Here is a 26,384-nt window from a genome sequence, read left to right on the forward strand (position 1 = left end):
TTTCACTCCTGCCTCTCGAAGTCATTTCTTCACCGGGAGGAATGCAGCTCTGTTGTGTAACAAATCAGCACTGAGATCGGGGTAGAAACTGATCCTTGTCCCTCGATAAGTCATCTGTCCCCTCTCCCATGACATCTGTAGGATCTGCTCCTTAGCCTGGTAATAATGCATACGGACCACCATAGCCCGCGGAGGACCTGTCGGTAGCGGCGGTCTCAGAGTCCGGTGAGCGCGGTCAACCACAGGCGGACGAGTAAAGCTGTCTTCCCCAAAAACTTCGGTCAGGAACTTTTCCATGAAGGCAGAGGGGTGGTTTCCTTCGATTTTCTCCTCTAGTCCAGTCACCCTAATGTTGTTCCTCCTCGAGAAGTTTTCTAGAATATCCAGCTTGGTGTGTAGTTTGGTGTTCTCTGCCTGCAGAGCTGTATGAGACATTTCAAGCTCTGTGACTCTCCCGTCCACGTCCGTCAGTGAGGTTTCAATGTCCGCAATTTTTTCGACATGTGCAGAGACAGTAGCTTGGAGGGTTGATACAGAAGAACGTAACTCTGCTAGTATTTCATCCTTCACTGCCGCCACGTCCGCCTTTATACCCTCTCTCAACTCCTTCAATACCTGTGTCAGCTCTAAGCTAGCAGTGCCCGTCGTTAGCCCGCTCGTACACGGTTCAGATGGTGAGGTCTGCTCAGGCTTGTTGGTGTTTTTAGCCCTGCCGCTTTTGGTAGACATGATTACAGGTCAGATAACGACAGTGACGGTGACAATACTTTTAGTTATAAAACGGCGCAAGTTTAAGTAAAAAAAAACATGTTTTAAAGGAATAAATGTATAAAAGACGAGGAGAGCTTTGGAAGACGTCCTCACTCCGCCATGACCCCGGAAGTCAGGTTAACTAAAGTTAACTAAATTTGAACTCATCCTTTGCGTGGTTTCAATTGCCGTCAATGGGAAGCAAAGGTTCTGCACAGGTTCATGCTCATGTGACCGTGCCTTAAGACGTGGGAATTTTTTGCAGGCTCCGATATCTCTCAAAAATCTCTCACTCAAAAACTGAGTGATATCTGCTGCAGTTCATTTATTTTCATAAATAATTTTTTTTGGTATTTTGAGTTAAATATGTGAATACTTCTAAGTTAAAGCAACAATATGTCATCCCATTCTTCCACTTCTTCTGATATGATGTAAACGCAGCAATAAATAGGCTCATGGTTAACTTACAATAAATGGTGATGTTGATGCCCTTGGACTCGGCTGTCCTGATGGCTCCAGGGACAGAGAAGCTGACCTCACAGGAGAAGCGGGCATCCTTGTCCTCCTTCACCACCTTGTACTCCAGCTTGCTCTGGACTGAGTAGAAGCCATTGGACTCCCTGGTCACCAGGGTCAACACATTCACATCTGGAGTAGGGACAGAGACAGTGCAGATATGTAAGAACGTATCAATACAACACTGGTATCAGATTTAAAGCTGCACTAAGCACGTTTAACACATTAGAAACCCCCAACTTTTCTCCAATTTGAATACTTTGTACTTGACATTGAATTGGAGACAACTGGGACGCTTATTAGATCATGGCCATTCTGCAAAGTGGTGAGATTTGAAATGACGTTCCAACAAACTGAGAGAAAGCATAAAAGCTAAAGAGGACATACAGTCCTTTACATGTTAATTATCAACAATGTACTTTGAATACCTTTAGGGCCTCTTCTGGCCATGTTTTGTCAAACTGTTATGGGTAGAATGAAGATATACATTATGTTGTTGTTCTTGTCTGCTGATTTTACTTACGTCCTTGTGCAGACATCAGTGGCATGCTGTTCCTGTACCAGGTAATGTTGGGTTTAGGGAAGCCGTTCCTGGCCTCGCATGATGCAACCTGGATGGAGATAGACATTGACAAATCTTTATTATCTTACAGTTGGGCACTGCAGCAGTAAATGGGAAACAGAAATAGATAAGGTCTCAATAAATATCTGATCTATATTGAAAGTGATATTTCACTTTGGTAGAACATCTTCTTTTCTAAATGTGCATACCTCTATAGTAGTTCATAAATGGTTATTTAGACCAGAGGACAGACAATATTTCCTTCGAATTACAACCTAAAATTTGTCACTTCTGAAAACAAGAGACTTGACTTCACGGTTAAAAAAATAACGGAAAATAACCATAAAATGGCTCCATGCAGCTCGTCCAGCATAATGCAAGTCTCTGGAAGCCAAACGATCCCAAAGTGACTTGAAAAGACCGACATTTACACCATTATTTAGCTGAAATCACCACTCACTCAACTCACCACACCAACCAGCTGTTGAAAAGCTCATGTTTGCGTGCACCCGAGATACGAGATACGAGAACATGTGTAACTCTTCCTCGAATTACCAGAAATAAGACTTCCGGTTTGGCCCTTTAGCCTTCAAAATAAAAGCACAAGATTAGAAAATAGGTAGAAATACTATTTTAAACCAATTACTTTGTATTTAATCATAAAATTCAATAAGTCAGCACCCATATTAATGTTTGATGTCAAAATAATAATGAAAAATGCCATAAAATGTGCCATTTGTCACTATAAACGCTGCATGTATTACACTGTGCAGAATACATACAGAACAGAGACTTAAGTGGACATCAAACATTAATATGGGTACTGACTTATTGAATTTAACAATTAAATAGTGGCGATTTCAGCTAAATAATGGTGTAAATGTCGGTCTTTTCAAGTCAATTTGGGATCTGTTGGCTTCAAGAGACTTGCATTATGCTGGGACAGCTGCATGGAGTCATTTTGTGGTTATTTTCTGCTATTTTTTTAAGTCTGAAGCATGGTCTGAAGACAGGTCGCCGACAACTGCAGTTGTTTTGGAGAAAGCTGCATTGTACTTCTTCCGGGGATCTCCGGGACTGTTTTATGGACTAAGAAACTTTACCCGATTTTCTACTGGCATGGGGGTGAGTAGATAATGACTGAATTTTCATTTTTGGGTGAACTATTCCTTTAAGCTAATTAATACATGAATTAGCAAACATTTCTATGTTAACATATTTGTCTTCACTTAACACATGGGTGGTATTAATATGAACTCTGTATCTTAAAGTTATAGTACTTTCAAGAAAGTCGTTTTTTCCTCATTAGTATGCACATTTGTGCAGCAAGGTGCTCCAAAATGCTCCAAGGTGCTCCAGACAGACAGACACAGACAGACAGAGAGTGTACAAAATGCAAGTGCAAAGTGTTCTTTAGGAGTGAGAAGGTAATCCGAACCAACTACAGGAAACGACCCCAAAATGCAAGGTTTCATGGGTGTGAGGAGATTTCATTCAATTTTTAGTAAGTTAGAAAATACATGGAATACAACATAGAAACAAAGTTATAAAGAAAATAAAAGGAAAGAAAAAGACGTTTAGAATAGCACAAATCACTCAATCAATAAATAAATAAGTGGGTAAAGCTATGATAAAAAATCATATGTAACCCCGGCTGCTGTTATTCTGTCTTTTCTCTCTTTTTTAAAATCTACCAAAGAGGGAAAAAAAATAAAAACACATCCACACACATATACTGTATATACACATACATACTGTATGTATAAGAATGTAAAACCCATGCCATACATTAAAAACCTTGATCATGAAAACATTGATCTACAACATACTAATAAGGCTGCGGATGTACTGTACATTCATGATGACCATGTGCAGAATTGTCAATTACAAATTCTACATACGACGTTTGACTAATTCAGCTGCATCTGCAAGTACTTCAACAGTTTGCATATTTGCACCATTTGCATGCGCCATCAGTGATTCAAAAACAAGAACCCTTTGAAGTAGAGCCATCCACTGATCTAGATTTAGAACGTGTGGTGGTTTCCATCTCATTATTAACAGCTACTTAACCTTGACTAACACATTTTCTGTGGGAAACCATGAGACTGAAAGTCAATTTTAAATGTATTTAGCGTCTCAACACGCCTGACATTTCTCAGAGCCTTCCAGTGCTGGTTTTGTCCCATATGCGTGTCTTGTACTACTGCTTCCTACTGGGAATGCAAAGATCAGCCAATAGCAGATGGCAATTGCAATAGCACACTTTTAAGCATTAGATGGCAGCAAACCCACAAAAAGTGGTCTAGGGTTTAGTTATTTTCTACCAAAGTGAAAATTCACTTTCAGATTTTTTACGATATATTAGCTGGCCCATGATAGGCTAAGCTAAAGTGCACTCACCTTCGACGGCACCTCATTGGTCACAGAGATTCCAGTAAGGACGCCCTCAATCACTGGAGCCTCTGGAGGAGCTGGATCAGGAGACAAATCAATGCATTCAATGATAATAAATAACCATATCATTAACCATGAAACCTCTACCAATAAACCTGTGGTTTCTTACACAGGACACGTTACCTCAGATAAACGGTGAAATGGTGAAATAAAATGGTGTGTGAGTGAGGGAAAGAAGAAGAAGAACATATTACTAGTAATGTGTTTTTTCAGCAGCGCTTCTCCTTTTAAGGAATACATTTTGGTAGATTGGTCAACTCAGCCATTAAGTGATGAGAACATAGACACCAAAGTCATCCATGGGTCCCCAGTAGATCATTTGCTCTGGTGCTCAATGCAAACACTTTAGCATACACTATGTTTAGTGATAGTTGGCCACTAGCATTATCTCAGAAGTGAGAAAATGAGAACTTGTAGTAGCGCTACAGCTAAATGCTAAATAATGTTCAATGATATGTGGCTAAGTCTAGCAGGTCTGTGCAGGAGATTGGTAATACCGTATTTCCTCTAATAGTGGCCCGGGCCTTTATTTACCTCAACTGCAGAGGGTACCAGGCCTTTATTGGAAGCAGGCTTATATTAGAGACAGGCCTTTATTTCTAATTCCCTCTGTTTGATAAGTATATTTGCTCCTATTTTAGTACGAAGCCTCCTTGTTTTCTGATCTGCTTCTGTTGGGGTACGTTAGGTAGACGTTTTTTTGTTACTGCAATGCATTATGATAATTACGGTAATCGACGACGGCATGCTCCAGAGACTTCCGCCGGCCGAGCCATCTTGTGGCACTTGTACGTTACTACAAACTACAGTTACAAACAGGCACCAGGAGTTTACCGGTATCCACCGTTGTTTGCATGTAAGCTGAAGCTAACTGAAGCTAACTGAACCTGGGCGCCGATGTGTTCCCGGTGATCCGGCCGAGATTTCGGCGGGGGTCCGGGGCTTGGATCGGGAGGATCAATGCGGGCCGTGGGCGCGGTGGAGAGAGGAGACGGACACGGTGCAGCTATATACTAGGTTTTGACCTAGTCTTGTTTCCTTTGTTTTTTCCCCCGGCCTGTATTTGAGACCGGCCTTTATTTGTTCGTGTCGACGACGGCCCCGGCCATTATCGGAGACCCGGCTTTTAATTGACTACAGGCCACTATTAGAGGAAATACGGTATGTACATGAAAAATTCTATCAAAATAACATAGTGTTTTGAACTAGCCAGGACTACTTTCCCTGTTTCCATAGGTGAAGTGAAGGTGAAGGGTGACGGGAGACTGTGTACAGCTAAAAATCACTGCGCTGTAGATGAATGTGTTTTTTTTTTACCAGAAATAGTTCAAAAATATACCTGGCTGCATCAACTATGTTGACTTGATGATATTTAATTTTTGAAACTGATGAATCTACAAGTCACATAATAAAAACCACTAACAACTTTTTATTACTAAAAGGACAGTCTTAATATTTTGGATATTCCTTTAAGGCCTGAGGCAAAGAGACAGGAAGAGTTACTCCAAGGCCACATCCACACTAATATGTTTTCGTTTTAAAACGCCGTTTTAAAGCGAAAACAATCTCCATCCACACGAGTGTTTAAGAAATAATCTCCGTCCATACTAACACGCCTGAAAACGCATATCACATGACCATTCACATACACTGGGCATGCGCGTGCCGGTGTAAACAGGAAGCAGATTGTCTACTTGCGGTTGGTTGCTTAGTTGCAGAAAATACTACGGAGGAAGAACAGCAATGGCGAAAAGTACGACCAGAGATTTCTTTGCTTGGACCGACGACGAGGTGGAACTGTTACTGAAAGTAACACATGAGTATAAGGCGGTCAAGGAAGACGTCGTGACTGATAAGACCCAATCAGGAAGCGAACGTGGGTGTCATCGTTTTCAAAAGTCTCCGTTTCCGCCCGTCCAGACTAAAACGCAATCCCGGAGTTTTCAAACTAAAACGGGGTCAGCAGCGTTTTCAAAAGTCTCCGTTTTAGGGGTCCGAAAACGCTGGAGTAGTGTGGATGCTAGGCGTAAACGTAGCAAAAGTTATGCGTTTTAAAACGAAAACGTATTAGTGTGGATGTGGCCCAAGACTGAGCTCAAAGTGTTCAGTAAGCTTCCTTACCAAACACCCTCAGGTGGGTCTTGCCTTCAGCATTGCCGGCGGCCAGCCCGTTAACCTGGCAGAAAAACTCTCTCTCGTCAGAAAGCCGGACGTCCTGGATGGTGAGTAGGGTTCCCTGCTGGTCTGAGGTCACCTTGATGCGACCGCTGTAGTCTGTGTTGTCGTCCACCATCTGCTGGCTGTCGTCACCGTAGAAAATCCGCATCCGCGTGCTGTTACCTACAGCTCTCTGGAGAAGGACGCAGACATAGATTTGAGCTTATTTTAGGGTTAGACCGATACACAACTTTTATTCAAAATCAGATATCGGTCGGTCAGTGTTGTTTACTGCTGACATGGTGGCCGTGACATTGAGGAACTATTCACAAATTCACACTGCCCAGGCCTACCCAAGTATAACCTTTCTCGCAAAGACTGTGCACTGTTCAAAGAGCTGTCTGGGAATGACAACATCATTATACAAGCTGCAGACAAAGGGGGTGCCATAGTGCTACCTGACCAGTGTTGGGGGTAGAGCTCAACAATTAATAAAAAAATAAATAAATCGTGATATGAACTTATGCAATATCCAAATCGCAGAGGCTGCAATTCATTTCTTAAGAGAGAGAAGTGTCCGAACCTTCTGAACAAGATGTTTTAGAGGTGCAGGTAATCTTTGGTCCATGGATCAAGTGCAATATTGGTGAAAACCTTTCATCACACTCAAACTCAGTAAATCTATTTTTAACAAAATCACTTTTCTTTAAGCAATTTTTAAGTTCTAAAAACTTTGACAAGAAAAACTTGTGATCACAATTGCAATATTCTGTCAGATAATCGCAATTAAATTTTTTGTCAATATCTTTCAGCACTAGTTGGGGGTAATGTTCTCAAACTTACATTCATTACTTGTATTTTCCTTTCAAATAGTTATATTTTTAGTTTGTGCAAATTAAAAAGATTAAAAAAATTAAAGTATTGCGCTACTTGACGTTACAGACCGTTTTCACAAACATGGCTGACGTACCTTCCTTAGGGTATAGATCAGTTCTCACCTTTGCCAGCAGTGTTAAGAAGCCAACTTTCTGTTGCCTCTGACTCTGTGATCACGTATTTTGTGTTTCAGCATATAACACACTACAGGTGTTGTCATTAACATCTTTCTGTTTCTGTTGTCAGACGACTGCACCACTATAAAAAAGTGATTCAATGGAGGGTCACGGATACTGAAGGCGACACTATCTTCCATGCTGACCGCTTCCCTCCTCCCCATTTGAAGAACAACGTCCCATATGCAGTCTCAGTGCCTCAGAGGAATTTGTGACCTGGACAATCACTTCACAGTGCAATCAGACTTCATGACCAAAAGATTCACAAAACGCTCCTACAAAACCTCATCTCATTTCACAAACACACCATAAACCCCTTAAACGGTCAGCTGTTTTAGATATTCAAAAGTGCCTCAAGTAGCTAAACTCTGATATAACAAACATCGTTGATTAGGTTATTATTTCAGTTCAACACAATTAAGGTTTTGCCAGGTTGTTATCTTGGTTACACTCAGTTTAATCTGTTAATGGTGTTGTTCTCTGAAAAAAAACATCAGATCATCATGAGCATTGAAAAGTGTTTTAAAAAGCTTCTCGGGAAGACGCATACCAGCGAACATGAGGTGTAAAAGTAGCCAAAAAACAATAGCTGAGCAGAAGAGAGATAGACAGATAGATAGATAGATAGATAGATAGATAGATAGATAGATAGATAGATACCGTATTTCCTCTAATATGGGCCCGGGCCTTTATTTACCTCAACTGCAGAGGGTACCAGGCCTTTATTGGAAGCAGGCTTATATTAGAGACAGGCCTTTATTTCTAATTCCCTCTGTTTGATAAGTATATTTGCTCCTATTTTAGTACGAAGCCTCCTTGTTTTCTGATCTGCTTCTGTTGGGGTATGTTAGGTAGACGTTTTTTTGTTACTACAATGCATTACGATAATTACGGTAATCGACGACGGCATGCTCCAGAGACTTCCGCCGGCCGAGCCGTCTTGTGGCACTTGTACGTTACTACAAACTACAGTTACAAACAGGCACCAGGAGTTTACCGGTATCCACCGTTGTTTGCATGTAAGCTGAAGCTAACTGAAGCTAACTGAACCTAAGAATAGAATCTATACAGTTATATCATATCGGCGTTTATTTCGATGCATATGCACGAGCTCAGTCCACCTGACAGCCCTCTGTTCTGTCGGCGGAGAGAGAGACACAGACAAGCATGGAGGTTTCGGTCCCCGGGGGCACGGTTCCGGCCAGTGCCGATAGCTGGGCGCCGATGTGTTCCCGGTGATCCGGCGATCCGGCCGAGATTTCGGCGGGGGTCCGGGGCTTGGATCGGGAGGATCAATGCGGGCCGTGGGCGCAGTGGAGAGGACAGCGGCGGAGAGAGGAGACGGACACGGTCCAGCCATATACTAGGTTTTGACCTAGTCTTGTTTCCTTTGTTTTTTTCCCCGGCCTGTATTTGAGGCCGGCCTTTATTTGTTCGTGTCGACCACGGCCCCGGCCATTATCGGAGACCCGGCTTTTAATTGACTACCGGCCACTATTAGAGGATTTACGGTAGATAGTACTCACCACAAACCACTGGATTATGACGAAGCTGGGCTTGTTGGCATCAGAGAAGTTGTACTGGCAGGGGATTTGGGCCAAGTCACCCAGGTAAACCTCCACACTCTCACCCATAGTCAGCTCCACCTTGGCCCATGCTGGAAGACAAACACACACACACACACACACACACACACACACACACGCACACACGCACACACACACACACACACACACACAAATCAACTCATGCATGTGTTGTAATATTGGAATGGAGACAAGAAAGTCAGCTGAATTTGTCCTTATATTGGTTTAAAGGATTAATACGCAAAACACACACACATTGACTGCATTCATTCCTTGACCCCTAACCTTAAACTAACCCTAGCTCTTACCCTAACCTAAACCTATTTCTGATTCTGGTCTTAACCCTCAACCCAAATCATAATCCCAAACTAATTTAAATCCTTAACCTAAATGTAATCTTAAAGGAATAGTTCAGGTTTGGTAATGCGGAAGCTAAATACAATGGAGAAAGGCTCGATTTGCATGAAATAATGGATAAAATTTCGTTTTTTTCCACTCACAAGCAATCGTATGGCATCAGAAGCCTTGGATTATGCTTCATGAGCTGTATGGAGTCATTTTTGTGTTATTTTTTGTTATTTTTGGAACTCTTTAAAGATCGGTCCTCAAAGACTTCAGTTGTTTTGGAGAAGGCTGCTATGGAGTCATGCTGGGAAGGAGTATTATATGGACTAACAAACTTCACTAGAGTTGGCATGGGGGTGAGTAGATAATGACTGCCTTTTCATTTTTGGGTGAACTATTCCTTTAACCCTAAACCCAAATCCTAATTCTAAACCAAATTTAGCCCATATCCTAATTCTCAATCCGAAATCAAAATCCTAATCCTAATCCAAAATCCCCTCCCTCCGCCCAAACATATACACACACACACACACTCACACACACAGATAGAGTCAATTCAAGTCTAGCCATCTCCTGAGTGTCTACCTATGCGTTTGGCAGAGGACTGAACGTCTTCCCCGGCAAACCTCGAGCCAGGCTGCCATGTTAGCAGGGGAAAGAAGAAAAGGCTTCTTGTACACATGGCACCATTTCCCTCTCTCTCTCTCTTGCCCTGCCAATTGTAACCACCACACCAAGTCTTGGCCAGAAAATCAGTTCCCTAGGCATCGTCGCGGGAATGCAGACACGGGAAGGCTAGCCAGTTTGACACTGAGCTGTCGATGTAGAGCGCCAACCGCTTTTTCAGCCGTGTTGGACTTGGCGGCTGTTCCAGGGTGGCCAGCTCACACAATGACAAAGGAAAACAAGTTATGTGTCTTGGCACGTAAAAGTCTATTCTCTATGTTCAGTGTGTGAACTTTGGAGTTTTTTTGCATGACGTTAAAGGAAAAATCCCCCCTCAGATTCTCTTACACTGTCAGATATCAATCTGCGATGTTCAATGCATTCCGGGAGTTATTTTGTGATGAAATTCTGTGATTTACTTGTTTGGTGTCCCCACTTTTCCCTCAACCTGCCTGTTTCCCAAAATGACTTCCGTCCTTTACGCAAAACACAAGGCGTCTTCTGGCTGCATTGCATTCTGGTCTATTGAGGCTAGGTTATTGTAGCTGGAGAAATTGGTATCTCTTCCTCTTCTACGATGCATTTCTCCCTGTGTGATTGTTGAACGTTGGTGCAAAATGGTGAGTCTAGAAAGAAGCCCTCGCTCTTTGATTCTGAGGGACTGACACCAAAACCTGATGTTTCTATCAACATTTCTTTTCACACTCCGATGTAGCTGCGTTGGAAATATCTCAACATGACATCACACTATCCACAGGAATAAGAAAAATACACCACCAAACAACAAAATGGGTCCAGAAATTCAAACTGCATTGCATTTCGTTAACAGAGTTTAAGTGTTTTAGGGTGGATCCTTCCTTAAATGGCATTGTCAACTGACATAGAGGTACGATTGGCTACATTTACATGCACACAATAACACAACAATTGCCAAAACTAAAAAACTAAAAAGTGACTCCTCTCCTAATAATCTGTTTTATATGTGACATAGGCTTATTTGGAGTATTCAAGCGGAAATGCCAAAAAACTGACAGAACAACATGAGCAAAGGTCACCAAATACACAAAATCACACTTGACAAAATATGGTGGCGTATCCCTGTTCTGACTGGTCTCTTTAATGCCAGTAAAATCAGAGTAGTCTATGTTAACATTTACTTGACTGAAAACATAATCAGAGTCTGGTGTTTACATGGGTCCTGACCTACTCGTTACTCAATTAAGAACATATTTCTATTTACAATGAAGGCCTGAAGGTATTATTGTCTTAATTGCATTACAATAATTTTTTTTGTGTGCATGTAAACATGGTCAATGTTAACTGCGTTGGCTATTCAGGGTGTTTGCACCACATAGCTGCATAGCAAAGACTCCAATGACAAGTGTCAAGTCAAGTGGTCAGTAACCCAACCCTGTCCAGTTTACTGACCCTCCACACCACTGCGTTCTTTTTCTGATGTTGTTTTTCAGTCCGGTTTACACACGAGTTGGGATGGAAACGACTGGAAAATACATTATGCTATATTCCTGTACATTGACGCATTTGTAAAATTCCCTGATATTCCCCGACTTCCCCAGAGAATTGATCAAATTCCCTGACTTTCCCTGTCTGGAATGCAGCTCTCAAAATTCCATGATATTCTAGAAATTCCATGATCGGTGGGAATGCACCTGACCTTTAATCCCAATAAACAATTTCTGTAGCCAAGCAGACATGTGATCTGGGAGTGTGGTGTTCACAAAACAGCAAAGCTGGAAGCTGAAAAGTAAACCGTGGGAAATCTTCATTCGGTTTGTTTCAGGTAGGCCTGAGTGTTTGAAATGTTCACGTGCAAAATTACTGCCAAATTGTTTTCAATTTGACAGGTTGAGATCAGAGTTTTAGCCAGACCAAAATTTTTAGTGAGGTCCAAAAATCTAAACACTTATCAGGGGGGCTAGAGCTCCCCCAAATGTTACAGTAGATTTGCAAAATGATGTCCAAGATAAAGATGAATTAAAATTAAGATGAATTTTAATCTAATTAATTAATGCAATTGAGATGTATTTTAATAGGGCCATTGCTGGAGTGATTCTGGCCTGATGTTGGTACTCGGGCCGATTCCAGCACGTCATTCACACCGAGTCTGGCCCGAGCCTTGCTAGCTTTCGGCCCAGTAATTAATTGGGCTGCAGTAGTGCCAAATCTTTTTTCCTACCTGAGACCTGAGCACAATTTACATCCCAATTTAACATGAATTCTGGAAGTTATTTATGTTTTGGACACTGTTTGAAAGTTTTTAGGTATGCTAGCTTGCCTATCATACACCTATCACGTTAGCCAGGCAAGCTAGCAAACTAAAGGTTGCATTGTGGATGAGTGACAATTTCCAAATAGACAGGAAAAATAATGGCGAGGTCTGGACCTCAGTGTCCTCATATGTGGCTTCAGCGTTGGTTGAAACAGACCAAGCATGAAAACAGCTTTAAGAGTCCCGTTGCCACCCTGCTGCTCCTATTCAGCTGGCTGGCCCCCCATTATCAGCCTGTCTCCCTCCCTTCCTCAGCACCAAGATGGAGCTCCAATCTTTTTCTCAGCCCATTTTTTCTTTCTGTCTCTCCCTCCTTTGCCTCGGCCGATGCTCAGCCAACCGTGCCTCTAAGACGACGGGCACGCCATTGTTCCCCCACCTGGGTGGACCAGACGCCCCCCTTCGCCCGCCCCCCCGCCCGTCTTCACCAGTCAGCCAAAAGATGCTTTTCCATCCCAGAATCTAAGGTTAAAGACAGTTTATCATGTGCTGAAGTCATTGTTTACTGTTGCGCAGATGAGGTGAGATGGCTTTGACACAAGAGGCAGGTTGTAGGGGTGGAGGCAGGGAGAGCTAAAATGTCACAGAAGTCGGTATAAAAGGTTTTGCGTCTCCTCGGGGCCGCGCTGGTAACTTTTCAGCTAATCCGATTAGCGCTGGGGGGTTGGTGGGGATTTGACTTCCAAAGCCAACCTGGGGCCAGTCTTATCTGCTCCTGTTTTGACTCTATGCAGCACGGACAAAAGCACAAACACACATATGACCCCCTGATCTATGCATCTCGACAACCAGATCTCCGGCCTGCGTACGTGTGTGCGTGTGCATACATTTGTGTGTGTTTTAACTGGCCGTCTCGTGTCTGGCTGACACAGAACTAATACATTCTGCAAAAACCACTGCTGAATATTTGGATGTGTTGACAGGCCCGGGCCTGTGACTGGGCAACGAGACTCCAAATGATTGGCTTGTCACAGGGACGACAGACACGGTGAGACAGAGGGAGAGAGAAAGAGATTTCAGAGAGAAAATACACTTTCACGTCTGATTCATACACAATGAACCACTGCGCAGGTGAGGGTTGTTGTGGTGATCATTATGTTTAAACATTTTGCTTCAAGGTAAGGGATATATCTGGGACTGGTTATTTTGCCATATGCTGAGGAACTGTCCTATTTCAGTATGGGTCCAAATTGAAGCCACATTTTTATCAACTAATTAGCTACATCACATTAAAGAGTTATGTCTTTTGTGCTTGCTTCATTCATTTAATGGCTCCATTCTCACAAGTCAACACAGAACATACATCACAGATATGTCTTGACATTATGAATTAACTTCAACTCATGCACATTACACCTAAACTTAAAGGTACTACGTGTAGCATTTTTAAACATCAATAGTTGTCAAATTAATTGTGATACCTTTGTATTATTACCATAAACAAATGAGACCTTGGAGCGGCAGCCTCTATCTCATGCTAGTGGCATTGTTAGTGCTGGTGTTTCTCAAAATGAATGTGGTAATTAGGGCTGCAGCTATCGATTATTTTAGTAATCGAGTATTCTACCGATTATTCCATCGATTAATCGAGTAATCGGATAAAAAATACGTTTGCTTTATTAAAGAGCAATAGTAAATATACAAAAGAGAAAAGCTGTCCGCACGAAGCTGTCCATACGACACTGTGATTTACTGAAAACGAGGTGAAATAATAATTATTATTGATATTTATTACTAGGCCTAAATATCATACAAGTTCATAAGACTGGCTAATGTACATTTATTTACTATGTTGAAGGGTTGCCCTACACCTGCTGACCCTACTCACTGCAATCAAACTAAACTGAATATACCTGCTGTATTGGACTGGTGCATTTTAGGCTCCAATTGCTACTTACACCACCTGATATTTTGCTTTCTGGGGTATTTTATGCATCACTGTGAGGGGAGTAGGTGTGTGTGTGTGTGTGTGTGTGTGTGTGTATGTGTGTGTGTGACTATCATAATAACATGAATGAAGCTCAGGCTTTCACAAATTGACTGCAGCATTTTATTTTCTGTGGTTATTTTCTTGAGCAAAACTTAGCTAACTTAGGGACATCATAACTAGCCACCATATTGATTTACGTTCTTAACTAGCCATTACATATAGCCATAATTAACGTGCATTCTTTACTAGCCTTCATCTCATCCCGTTTTAATATTAAGTGCTGACTCCGCCCACCCGGGCCAGTTTCGGGGTACGCCGGTAGCAATTACAAGTGGACCCTATCCTACAGTCCCTGCTCTCAGCGGAGGGAGGGAGCTACGCTGTGTGTGGGAAGCGCTGTGACCGTCAGACCTCTCTGGATTAGACAAGCAAGTAGAGAAAACCGGCATCAGCCGAACCAATTTATTGCCAAATGCTTTGGGATTCAACACATTAACATTGCTTCCCATGGTCAGAAAAAGTCGGCAGATTTGTCGCTAGTCGCTTTTGAGAAATAAAGTCGCCAGGGGGGTCTGAAAAGTCGCTAAGTCTAGCGACAAAGTCGCCAAGTTGGCAACACTGGATCCGAAACTTTGGACACTTTCTGTCGTTTTCTCTGGCCTGTCTCTTCTCTTCGCCCCTCGCTATTTTCTCTCTCTTTCTCCAGCGCGTTGTGCAACAGTAATAATCATCCGTGCGAAACACTGAGTGTGTATATAGTTATATGGATTAAACGAAGCTTCGATGCAAAGAATTTGCATCGATGATTTTTAGTAATCGAGTTACTCGAGTTTCTCGAGGAATCGTTTCAGCCCTAGTGGTAATTATTTATTATGGAGCAACTTTCACACTTCTGTACCATTTATAGAAAAGGCGGAACATGTGAAAGGGGAAACAGACAGAATTAGCTGGTAGAGAGAGGCAACAAATTACTTGCTCCTGTCCTTCCAAGAACCTAGCCATTGTTCCCATCAGAGGGACAGAGCCCAGTGATAACAGAGTTGAGACAAACAGCAGTCCTAAGCAGAAGTGAGGGGGCTCCTTCCAGGGCGGTCTCTGCATACAGTTGCTCATTATGCACCTAATACACAAACAATAGCCTCAGACGCTAACCCCAAGTCGTCACAACACCGGCTTCCCAATTTGATAAAGCCTGTCAGCTTGGGTCTCCAGTAGACCTCCAGCTCCACCACTGATAACAGCCAAAATCACCTCTGACTCAACAAACCAGCCTCATTTACTTGGCCTAATCCTTCACATGCCTGGCCAGCCGTGAAATGAGACTGAGTACTGGTGAGCATATAAACATATCCAAAGACCTTCTTCCTTCCTTTTACACCAGACAATCAATGGTGGCCTCCAGTCAAGTACTAGATAATCAGGTGTTTGCAAGTGTCATCAAGTTAAATTTCTGACTTTTTAAGACCTTTTAAATGCAAGTTAGAATGTAATATCAGACCAACTGAAAGTTAAAATGAAACCAACTGGAATTACTGTAAGAATATAACATTAGGTCTGCATGACTGGGCTGATTTCTCACTGGAGATTGAAAAAACATTTTTAAGACCCCTGAAACTGAATTTAACACTTGAAATACTCGAACTGCATTCAAGACATTTTAACACCTTGAGTTTAGATAATATAATAGAAGATATTGTAAGACTTTTTTAACACCTGCAAACACCCTGTATAAGACTTTTGTGTGGGGGGTTGAAGGATCCCTAAGAGGGTGGAGGGTGTAAAGAGCTGGCATATAAGTGTGGATGACAGAGAGGAGGGCTTCTCAATACACAACCCTGGTGCGGTGTCAAACACCTGGGGGACGCTGTGTGCGACCTGACATCAAAGACCACACCACACACACAGAGACTGAACGCATACAGCTCTACAGTGGAAGATGAGAGCTCCTTGCCCTACTGATGTGGTTGGGCTTTGTGAAGCAGCGTCTGGCACAAATCTCCCCAGCAGCCTGTTCCCTGGGTAACGGTCATTTGCAGTGAAGGGTCCGGGCTTTATTCTTTCACCGCAGAGAGATAAGGAAGTGGTGCAAATCTCCTCAAAGCCACATCTTGTGCATCAGAGACTGTCTATGCAGCAGAGCATATCGCAGTCCCGGGTCAGGACCCAGCACACAGCGTGTTGGAGCAGACTGATGCCAATAAATGGGGCCGATTTTATAAAAAAACGTCCACCTCTGATATGATGGATAAGATGTATTTGATTGATTACGTATTCATTGTAACGCTACACTGGTTGTCTATGGGAAGCCGTTAACCTGAACTGATTCTAATGAGACATTTTGATCACATTCCAAGTGGGCCATTCTACAGAAGTTGTGCAAATTTTGGAACAGTCAGTAAATTTATACTGTGCATCTAGTGGATTTGTGTCCCTCAGATGCATAACACGTGTTATAAAAGATTTTTGGAAAAAGAACACAAATTTCAACTTTTTTCCAACCCTCAATTTGCACAACTTCTGTAGCATTGTCCATTCTTCTTCTTCTTATTATTATTATTGTCATCCTAGATTTCAGTGGAGAGTTTTAGTGTCCCATGATGGTCTACATGCTGTTTCACAGGCTTTTCCGCCCTGACAAGAACAAAACTAGGGGAAACACTGAATACTTGCAATTTGTTTTTTGGAATGGTTAAAGATATTGAATGTTGACACAAGATATCGTCTATCTGCAGCTTCAATCCAAAACTGTTTCAGTATCGGCCATCATCATCATCATCAAAAACCCAGACCAGTCACACCCTAGTTTCACTGCATGTAATTAAACTAGTAACAGTAGCTTGGTTTTATTTAAATTTAATATAATATAAATTTAAAAATAAATTTAATTCAAATTTGGATAGTGTTTTTAGTAGTTTAGTATTTCTTTATAATTTTGAGACGTAGTTAACTACAGCAATGAGTTGGGGTCAAGTCCCAACTCAGCAGCAGACGTTTCCTACTGTGAGTTTTCATTTTCAGCCGGTTTTGAACCATGACCAACACCTTACCCTAACCTTAACCAAACGGATTTACTTGCCTAAACTTAACTGTTAGCTAACCTTTTCACCTGACAAACACCTGAAAATGGCGTGTTAAATGTGTGTAATTGTCACATAATCCAATTTGTGGTATTGTCACGTGATCCTTTCATGGTGGAGGAACGTTATCTTCTCGCTTTGTGTCCGCAACACAAAGTCTGTGTTTCAGAGTTCGTGCTCATTACGGCACAAACTCAACAGAAATTCTCAGTGGCGTCTTGACTCTGCAACACCGGCCTGCATGCCCTCGCACGGCCTACCAAAACACGCTGCCGTGTCAGGGGATGTTCTCCAACTTGTTACATGGGTTTCGATGTGTCTTCCAACCTCTAACAAACAGTCCCCCTCCCTTGGTTTTTAAAGAAGTGCTCATTATTCCCACTGGGTTAGCAACTTCTTAAGCCGCTGCATTAATTTTTCAGCATCATACCCTGTGGCTGAGGCTTCATTAAAGGAGCAAAATGAATGTTTTATTTATACTTGTATCTGATGCTCAGCAGTGAGCGTTGGTTGCTCCTCTGCACCCGATACCCATCAACAGACCCCCCTCCAGAGCTTCTGGGCTCTGGCATGCAGGTTGCTCCACAGCCAGAGGATGGCTAATTAAAGGTCAACAGGCTAAACACTGTATCTACATCAGAGGGAGGGGTTTCGTTTAGCTATGAACTAAACAAAGCTAAATTTGGAGTATAAGCCTACGGTAACAGGGATTCCCAAAAACTCATTCAACAATGCCGCTGGAAAATTGACCCCACGGCTAAAAACACAGAACTACAATGAAAATGTATCATGGAGTCTTACCGCTTACCAAAAAGTGCAAGAGCGGATAAATCATCATATAGCATCTGAATGCTTTTAAACTGCAACAGCCGCTGGAACTACTGCTGGAACGGGGGGGAACGGGGGGGAACAAGAACGAACGCGCTTCCAAGAAACAAAATGACTCCTGACCACACTGCTGCAATTCTGGAGGGAAACGCTGAGTAAGTATGATTCTGTCGGTAGGATCCCGTGGTTTTCATGTATTCATTTTAAAAACTAGCCCTGAAAACATAAATATCAATTTTCGGTGAGACATAATTGGATTTCCTCCTTCCAAATGGACTGGCATTGCGTGGACTAAATGCTTAACCGCAAGCATGGAGCGTGCCCCAACCTGCCAGTGGATGATTAAAAAAAAAAACGAAATATATGAAACCTGGGAGCCTGTCCCACTAATTAACCTAATGTTCAAAAACATGTGAAGTGATACCAGTTTGCCCGAGGGAGACAAAAAATGACATTCAAGCAAATTTCAAGGTAGAAAGAATCTGGAAATGGCGGTGATTCCTTCTTGGCCTCATATTAAACCGGGTGAAAGACGAGACATTAAGGTAAGAGGGGGCCAGGTATGAGGCCTAAGCTGTTATTCCAACACTATAAATAGAAGACCTTTTTCCCATCAAACCTCTGACGACAGCACACTGACTCGCTGGTGGATTCGGACAAAGGCTCTCCTTATCCTGGCCCTGCAGTCATCACAGTAATGAATATCTTCGCAGGCTATAAGTTGGGGGCCAACCAAATCAGCCTTTCCTCAACCAAACAGCAGAATCGGCTGGATTTTTACTGTCCCGCAGCACAATGACCAAAATATATCTGCAGGGGGTTGATAGAGTTGTTGATCAATACCAATGACTCAGTGATTACTTAGCCAGGTGCTGACCACCTTCCACCTCCTGGAATTTTCAACTGCTTAATGACAGAGGACGGTGTGACGAGCAAGAAAACAGCTTCACGACACATTTCAGCTACGAAGGTTAAAAGCCTCGTTCTCAAGCCAAAAAAGCAAAAGACAAAGCAGTTTTGTTATTCCAATATTAAGCATAGTAATTACCTCTTCATTAGACTTCACTACCTCTTCACTAATTAGCTAGCTTACTCATTTCTATCGTGAAAATGTGACTTTATTCATTCAATGTCTTTGCATGCTTATTCCTATTCGGGGTCATGGGTCACAATCACATTCATACCTACGTGCAATTTAGAGTCTCCAATCCACTGTGGGGGGAAACCCAAGAGAACTTAATTAATAATTAACAACTTGGGCAAAGCGTGTGAATTTATGGGATGCCGTTCTCTGTTGCAGCCTCACTTTGTGATTGAGGCTGATAAGACGGCTGGGTTTTCACATAAAGATCTAACATAACGCAGCTTTAAAGGTGATGACAGGCTAGGGCCACAGCACCCCCCCACCCCACCCCCCACACACGCACATCCTCAAGGCAAGCGCAGATCACAAACATCTCTACGGCTTTGAACCAGACGTTGCCAATAATCTGATTACGACCTCTTTCCCACGTTTCCGACATTCCGATCCCTCAGCTGAATGGTGTGCGTGTCGGCTCCGTGTGTCTGTGTTTGCGTGTGCTTCTGTTTTGCGTGTGCGTCTGTTTGCGTTGCTGTTTGTTGGTCTGTTTCTCTGTCTGTGTTAGCGTTAAGTGTGCGATGTACAGTATCTGTCTGTCTGTAGCACCCTGTCCTACAACAAAGGCCCGTCTGTGTGCTCCCTCTCGTTTTATCCACATCTATCAGACATCAGGCGAGCTGTCGGGGCGAGGGTGCCACGCCCGATTCACCGGGATCAAACCGGTGATACCCCAAACCCCCCTCACCCCCCATCGAGAAGGCTTAATGCTCTCAAAGAGAATAACAGAGTGATCACAGGTGCACTGCTGTGTTAATGAGGAGAGGCTACTCCCTGAACCCGGTCCAGCCCTACTCCCCCCCACCCCTCCCTCCATATACACACACACACACTCACTGCGACCCTGCCTGAGCTCAGTCTGAATTCATTCATTCAGTTTCTCTACCCACTTAATCCGTCTCAGGACGGTAGGGGGGCTGGAGCCTATCCCAGCATGCATTGGGGGACACCCTGGGCAGTTCGCCGGTACGTCGCAGGGCGGTTGGAGGGAAGATGCGATCCAACCCTGATGCCACCCAACTACAGGAAACACTGTGTATTATGGCTTCTCAATATACAAATATACACAGTTAGACTAGATACTTCATGGACAAAGTCATCATTATACAAGGAGTGACCCCTTAACATACATTATGGCAGTGTCAGCGGCCACTGTGGGGATTCAATGCGTTGATTACCACAGATTGACAGTTGTTTTCAATGCTTCCAGTCTAATTTTCTTATAGGCTGCAGTCGTGCATTTTTGCAAAAATATATCATTTAACAAGATGCGTGTACTGTAGCTGTGGTCAAGCCTTTTTATTCTTTTGTCTGTTTGCCAGTTATCTGCAAAGCAGGACCATCAGCTTGAGAGAGACTGACTGCTTCTACTTCAGTAGACCTAAAAAGTTTGCTGTCTGAATAATAGCTTTATCATATTTTGAGCAATATTAGTATTGGGTTGACATGCGAGCAGCTGTTTGAAGGAAGAGGAAGATGGAAAGTGTTGATAGGAGGGAGGAGGGGCAGCTTCTGCACGTGTGGGGAGTTCATCCGCGCCCACAAAATGTATCTACTGAAATCTTATCAGCCGAATCTCTACGACCTAGCTCACCCAGCTGCTAGCAGGCTATAGCACCTAGACCAAATCAGGGCTACAGATTCACATCAAGGGCTTTACATACAAAGTTTGAATCAGATTAGACTGTTGGATGCCATTATTTTGTCTAGTAAATCAGTAAATCATTGTTTGGTTAGCTTCTGTGGGACTGCGGGTGGGTGAATGGGAACTACTTGCATGTGGAGAGAGCAGCCCAGACAGCGGCAGATAATGTTGGGAGTGGGGAAGACAACTGCTGGGAGCTGAAGAAAGCTGTGTGCTGCGGTCGGTGTTGGATGACTGAAATCTGACCCTGCGCTCAGACAGGATGTTTTACTCGCATGAGTGTAATCAGTTGACTTCAGCAGCGAAACTGACGTGACAACAGTCCAGCTATTATGGTTAGTGGTTAGTGATCTTTCTTCATGAAGTAATGTAGATTAGTTGAAACCATCATGCTGCATTTGAATCCTTTTGTGCCCGGCTGCAGCAGCACCAGTGTCTTGGTTGGGAAATCTAGCTTTTAGCAACTTCTTATTCAGATGTCGTCGGTCACAAATACCCAATGGATATTTTACCTGATGTAACTATTAGGTAGGGGGAGAAATTTACAGGTGCCTAAATAGAGTCCTGCTTGAAGGTGATTGGCTTTTGCTTTACTAACCCTTTGCATGCATTTCCACTGCCTCTAATTATTTTTTTCTACTCACTGTCTGAATGAAGGATGAAGACTAGGATCCTGCAGCACTTTCCCAGGTCTCAAAGGTTTAAGTGGGAAACCGCTTTCACCTTCACAGCAGCCTCAGACATTCCCAATGACAAAGTCTTAAAGATCTACAGCGACACGTGTTTTCACAACAAACTTCCCCTGTATTTCACATTGAAACACAGTCCTCACCTCTAGGAAGGAATAAACAGTCGGTCAGGCAAAGTCAAACACAATGACATATCTGTTTTCAGAACTCAGTAACCAGCTGCATAGTTTGATATGAGAGCAGTGAGCCCTCGCCGCCTACTTTATCTTGATCTCTAGACTGTGGGACTCCAGTTCTCAGCGCTCAACAGACAATATCAACCGCTTGTTTTATTCGCTTGGCTATGATGTTCCAAGACCTTGAGTGAGACACTGTGGTTATGACTGGATTCCCGGAACCTCGGGTGGCACTGTGTCCTGCCGGGCGGAAGGGGATGGAGGAGGTGGGTTTGACGTTTGAGGCGGGCAGCTGTTAACAATGGGAATGTCACCCCCATTCCCATGCTATGGGGGACAGGGGCAGCTGGGGATGGGAACTCTCCAATAACACCTGTGGGCAGGCCATTTGTCAAGTGATTTGTGGGAAGTAGTGTAGCGGTAGTGAGAAGAGAGGGAGGAGGGAGGAGGAGGAAGAGGGGGGCTTAGCTGAGTAGCGGCACTGGACCACACACAATGAAATGAGTGTTGATTTCCCTCTCTCACGACTAACACACCTGTGCAGCCATAAAAAATCTTGCACCTCCCCTATCAACCCCCGCCCCCAATAATACTTATGCCGTGTTCCAGAGATGTTGGAAAGTCAGAAATTCTGTCTCACTACTAAGGAAAACGCAATGGAATGGGCCTTGAAGTCAAAATTCCAAGAGGGCAAGACTTAATCTGACGTCATGTCAACATGGCAGCATACACTGTAAGCACTACACAGCATTACTTTTAACATGTCTACAACGCTCAAAATACACTAAAGTTCAACTTTCAGCATGACCTTAAATCTATCAAAAGACCTATTTGGAACACAACAACAGAGGTTGTAATCGCGACCTATCAGCTGGGACTTTCCCTCTTCTGGCTTTAAATGGAACACAGCATCAATTCTTGCAAGTTGCGTTGGGAAGTTATTGAGCAGATGGCTGGGTTAAACCCTGGCTGGGTTGTTGACAGCAGCAACAGCAAGTGCTCCGCAGGTTATTTTAGCTGAATGGAGACCCTCTAATTGGCTCCTAATCACCTTTGTGGGATGTTTTGTCGATAGCATACTGAGTGTTTGCTTACAATAAATAAGAGTCTACATTACGCTACAACTGGAAGAACTTAGCCTACTTATATTTTTTGCATCTACAGAGGGACTCAACATATATCATGGCCATGTTAAAGGAACCGTCTCTGGTGTAGCGTTTTTGACACAATTCTACTCCTTCTATTCTCACTAAACATCAAGCAAAAAAGGGCCTTTGTACCTGAAGCGGTGTTGACTTTGATAGTGGAAATTTAAAAGAAAAACACTGCATCTTAGTCAGGGTCGACACATCATACACCGCAGGCAGCAGCTTGGTAGAATACACACACCAAAAGTAAACACAAGACAAAGATTGGATAACCCATTTTTTATATGCTGAAACTGGTATAAATTAACTTATACAGACAAGCACACCAGCAAGATACTGCAGAGAACACTCCTCTTTGATTAGGGTGGGTGATCTTTTAACAGCGTCCAATATCAGGGGAGAGGGAGAGGGGGAGGATTTGATATTTAAGTATCTCTTTATCCTCTCTCTTTTGAAATGTCAAGTTCAAAGATACGGACCGATCGCCTTGATCTGCGAGCCGAGACGACCCAGAGAATTACCAAGCGACTCTTAACCATCATCACACGGCGGAGGCCGCGGCTTTGTTGGGAGTTGCAAAAGAGTACACAAGCAGTGTAATTAACTGTGATCATATTCAAGCGCAGGGTGTACATATTCATTTGATGTGTGTGCCTTGTTCTCCTGTCAGACTTACTTAATCAAATCAAAACAATGTTCTCGGTGTAATGAAATGCTTTCATTGTATGTCTGAGCCTATTCTAATCGAATTCAAGTTATTCAATTAGGACACTTTCCAAAGCAGTCTCTCTGATGTGCAGACACACGAGTTTAGAGTGTGTAAGTCCTTGTAATTTGGGTTTTAAAAAGTATATAAACAGACAAAACATACAAACTTGCAAAACTTAAGTCTATATTACAGCAAAACAACATGCAGTAAATATCAAAATTAAAATAATTGATGGGATATGCTGCCCCACAAATTTGAGCAGAGTGTCAGTGTCAGTGAGTGAAGTCCTGCCAGTTTATTTAGGTTCCAGCATTAGTCGTGCCAAACGGAGCCTGATGTCCTGCTGAACTGGAGCCAAGCCAGGCAGCGAGCTGGAAAAAAAACCCATTGATATGCCAAAGACAGAGCACAGACAATATTCTGTCCCAGTAGCATGAGTTTTTCCCATCAGAATCCCATTGTAGTGCTTTGACAGTAAATTGGTGTATGCATTTTCATGTGTGGTCTGTTGTATGTTAGGCATATATGTCATTCTTTCCCCAAAAGGATAAAGGATCCGAAAGTTTGTTGGATGGTGGGACAAGCATCGCTTGCTGTTGAAGATTAAGAAAACTACGGAGATGATTTTTGACCTCAAGTCTGGTGACCATAGTTCCAGAATTATGAAAAATGACTGCACTTTCTTCGTAGACTGAGAGTCTATGGAGTGAATGGGAGCATTTAGGGCTGAAACGATTCCTCGAGAAACTCGAGTAACTCGATTACTAAAAATCATCGATGCAAATTCTTTGCATCGAAGCTTCGTTTAATCCAGATTCGCACGGATGATTATTACTGTTGCACAACGCGCTGGAGAAAGAGAGAGAAAATAGCGAGGGGCGAAGAGAAGAGACAGGCCAGAGAAAACGACAGAAAGTGTCCAAAGTTTCGGATCCAGTGTTGCCAACTTGGCGACTTTGTCGCTAGACTTAGCGACTTTTCAGACCCCCCTGGCGACTTTATTTCTCAAAAGCGACTAGCGACAAATCTGCCGACTTTTTCTGACCATGGGAAGCAATGTTAATGTGTTGAATCCCAAAGCATTTGGCAATAAATTGGTTCGGCTGATGCCGGTTTTCTCTACTTGCTTGTCTAATCCAGAGAGGTCTGACGGTCACAGCGCTTCCCACACACAGCGTAGCTCCCTCCCTCCGCTGAGAGCAGGGACTGTAGGATAGGGTCCACTTGTAATTGCTACCGGCGTATGCCGAAACTGGCCGGGTGGGCGGAGTCAGCACTTAATATTAAAACGGGATGAGATGAAGGCTAGTAAAGAATGCACGTTAATTATGGCTATATGTAATGGCTAGTTAAGAACGTAAATCAATATGGTGGCTAGTTATGATGTCCCTAAATTAGCTAAGTTTTGCTCAAGAAAATAACCACAGAAAATAAAATGCTGCAGTCAATTTGTGAAAGCCTGAGCTTCATTCATGTTATTATGATAGTCACACACACACATACACACACACACACACACACACACACCTACTCCCCTCACAGTGATGCATAAAATACCCCAGAAAGCAAAATATCAGGTGGTGTAAGTAGCAATTGGAGCCTAAAATGCACCAGTCCAATACAGCAGGTATATTCAGTTTAGTTTGATTGCAGTGAGTAGGGTCAGCAGGTGTAGGGCAACCCTTCAACATAGTAAATAAATGTACATTAGCCAGTCTTATGAACTTGTATGATATTTAGGCCTAGTAATAAATATCAATAATAATTATTTCACCTCGTTTTCAGTAAATCACAGTGTCGTATGGACAGCTTCGTGCGGACAGCTTTTCTCTTTTGTATATTTACTATTGCTCTTTAATAAAGCAAAAGTATTTCTTATCCGATTACTCGATTAATCGATGGAATAATCGGTAGAATACTCGATTACTAAAATAATCGATAGCTGCAGCCCTAGGAGCATTATGTTACTCTTTTATAGGGCTAGTATTGGCATAACTACATGGTTTGGTAACATGTCTGTCATGCTTTGAACCCCAAATTCAGCACTTAATCAATAGGGCAGGGCACTCCACTATGCTATCGTCAGCAGATCTTTGACGAGGCAGGTTTACTTCTGACCCATTCCATGTTCTCTTTCCAGAACTTTTCCTGAACTTTGATTTCATGTACTATGTGTTGTTCAGCAGCAGTGCTTTTTATGCAGAAGAGAAATTTCCCTCCAAGGACTAATAAAGGTTATCTTATCTTATCAGAACAATTAAGTAGAGAATGGTTAAACACAGATGGAACAGTCACTATCGATAACAAAAAAAAATCACGTAAATAAAACAATCTCATATTTTATCCAGTACTGAGTAGAAACTGAACTGATATTCACTTTGAACTGATAGGTGTGACAATAAATCCTGGACTGGTAGACAGCAGGAAATGTAAGGTTACAGGCATGGCAGATCATATAAACAGCTTGCATTTTCTGCTTAACAAAATGGGATATGCACATTAGAGAAGGTCGACCACCAGTAGGTTGATCACCAGTCTCATAGAGTAAATATCTGCTAATTCTGATCAGTGGAGGGTCTATCAGAACGTCTGGAGTCTTGATAGCATGGATCCCCTTACAGTACAGGCAAACCGAGTTACCACAGTTGTATCCAACAACAAGC

At 42.8% G+C, this 26,384-nt stretch overlaps 1 protein-coding gene across 1 annotated transcript in view; it reads right to left on the reverse strand.

Annotated features, from left to right (window-relative positions):
• The window catches only part of mcama (melanoma cell adhesion molecule a), a 61,508-nt gene that overhangs the window by 16,118 nt on the left and 19,006 nt on the right, over window positions 1-26,384 (reverse strand). Inside the window, exons 2-6 of the mRNA XM_078286823.1 lie at window positions 9,021-9,151; window positions 6,407-6,635; window positions 4,232-4,302; window positions 1,790-1,877; window positions 1,219-1,398 (exon numbers count right to left, since the gene is read on the reverse strand). Of these exons, the coding sequence (XP_078142949.1) occupies window positions 1,219-1,398; window positions 1,790-1,877; window positions 4,232-4,302; window positions 6,407-6,635; window positions 9,021-9,151 (699 nt within the window). The remainder of the gene's footprint in view (window positions 1-1,218; window positions 1,399-1,789; window positions 1,878-4,231; window positions 4,303-6,406; window positions 6,636-9,020; window positions 9,152-26,384) is intronic.

This window comes from Centroberyx gerrardi, chromosome 11, assembly GCF_048128805.1.
Source record: "Centroberyx gerrardi isolate f3 chromosome 11, fCenGer3.hap1.cur.20231027, whole genome shotgun sequence".
NCBI lineage: Eukaryota > Metazoa > Chordata > Actinopteri > Beryciformes > Berycidae > Centroberyx > Centroberyx gerrardi.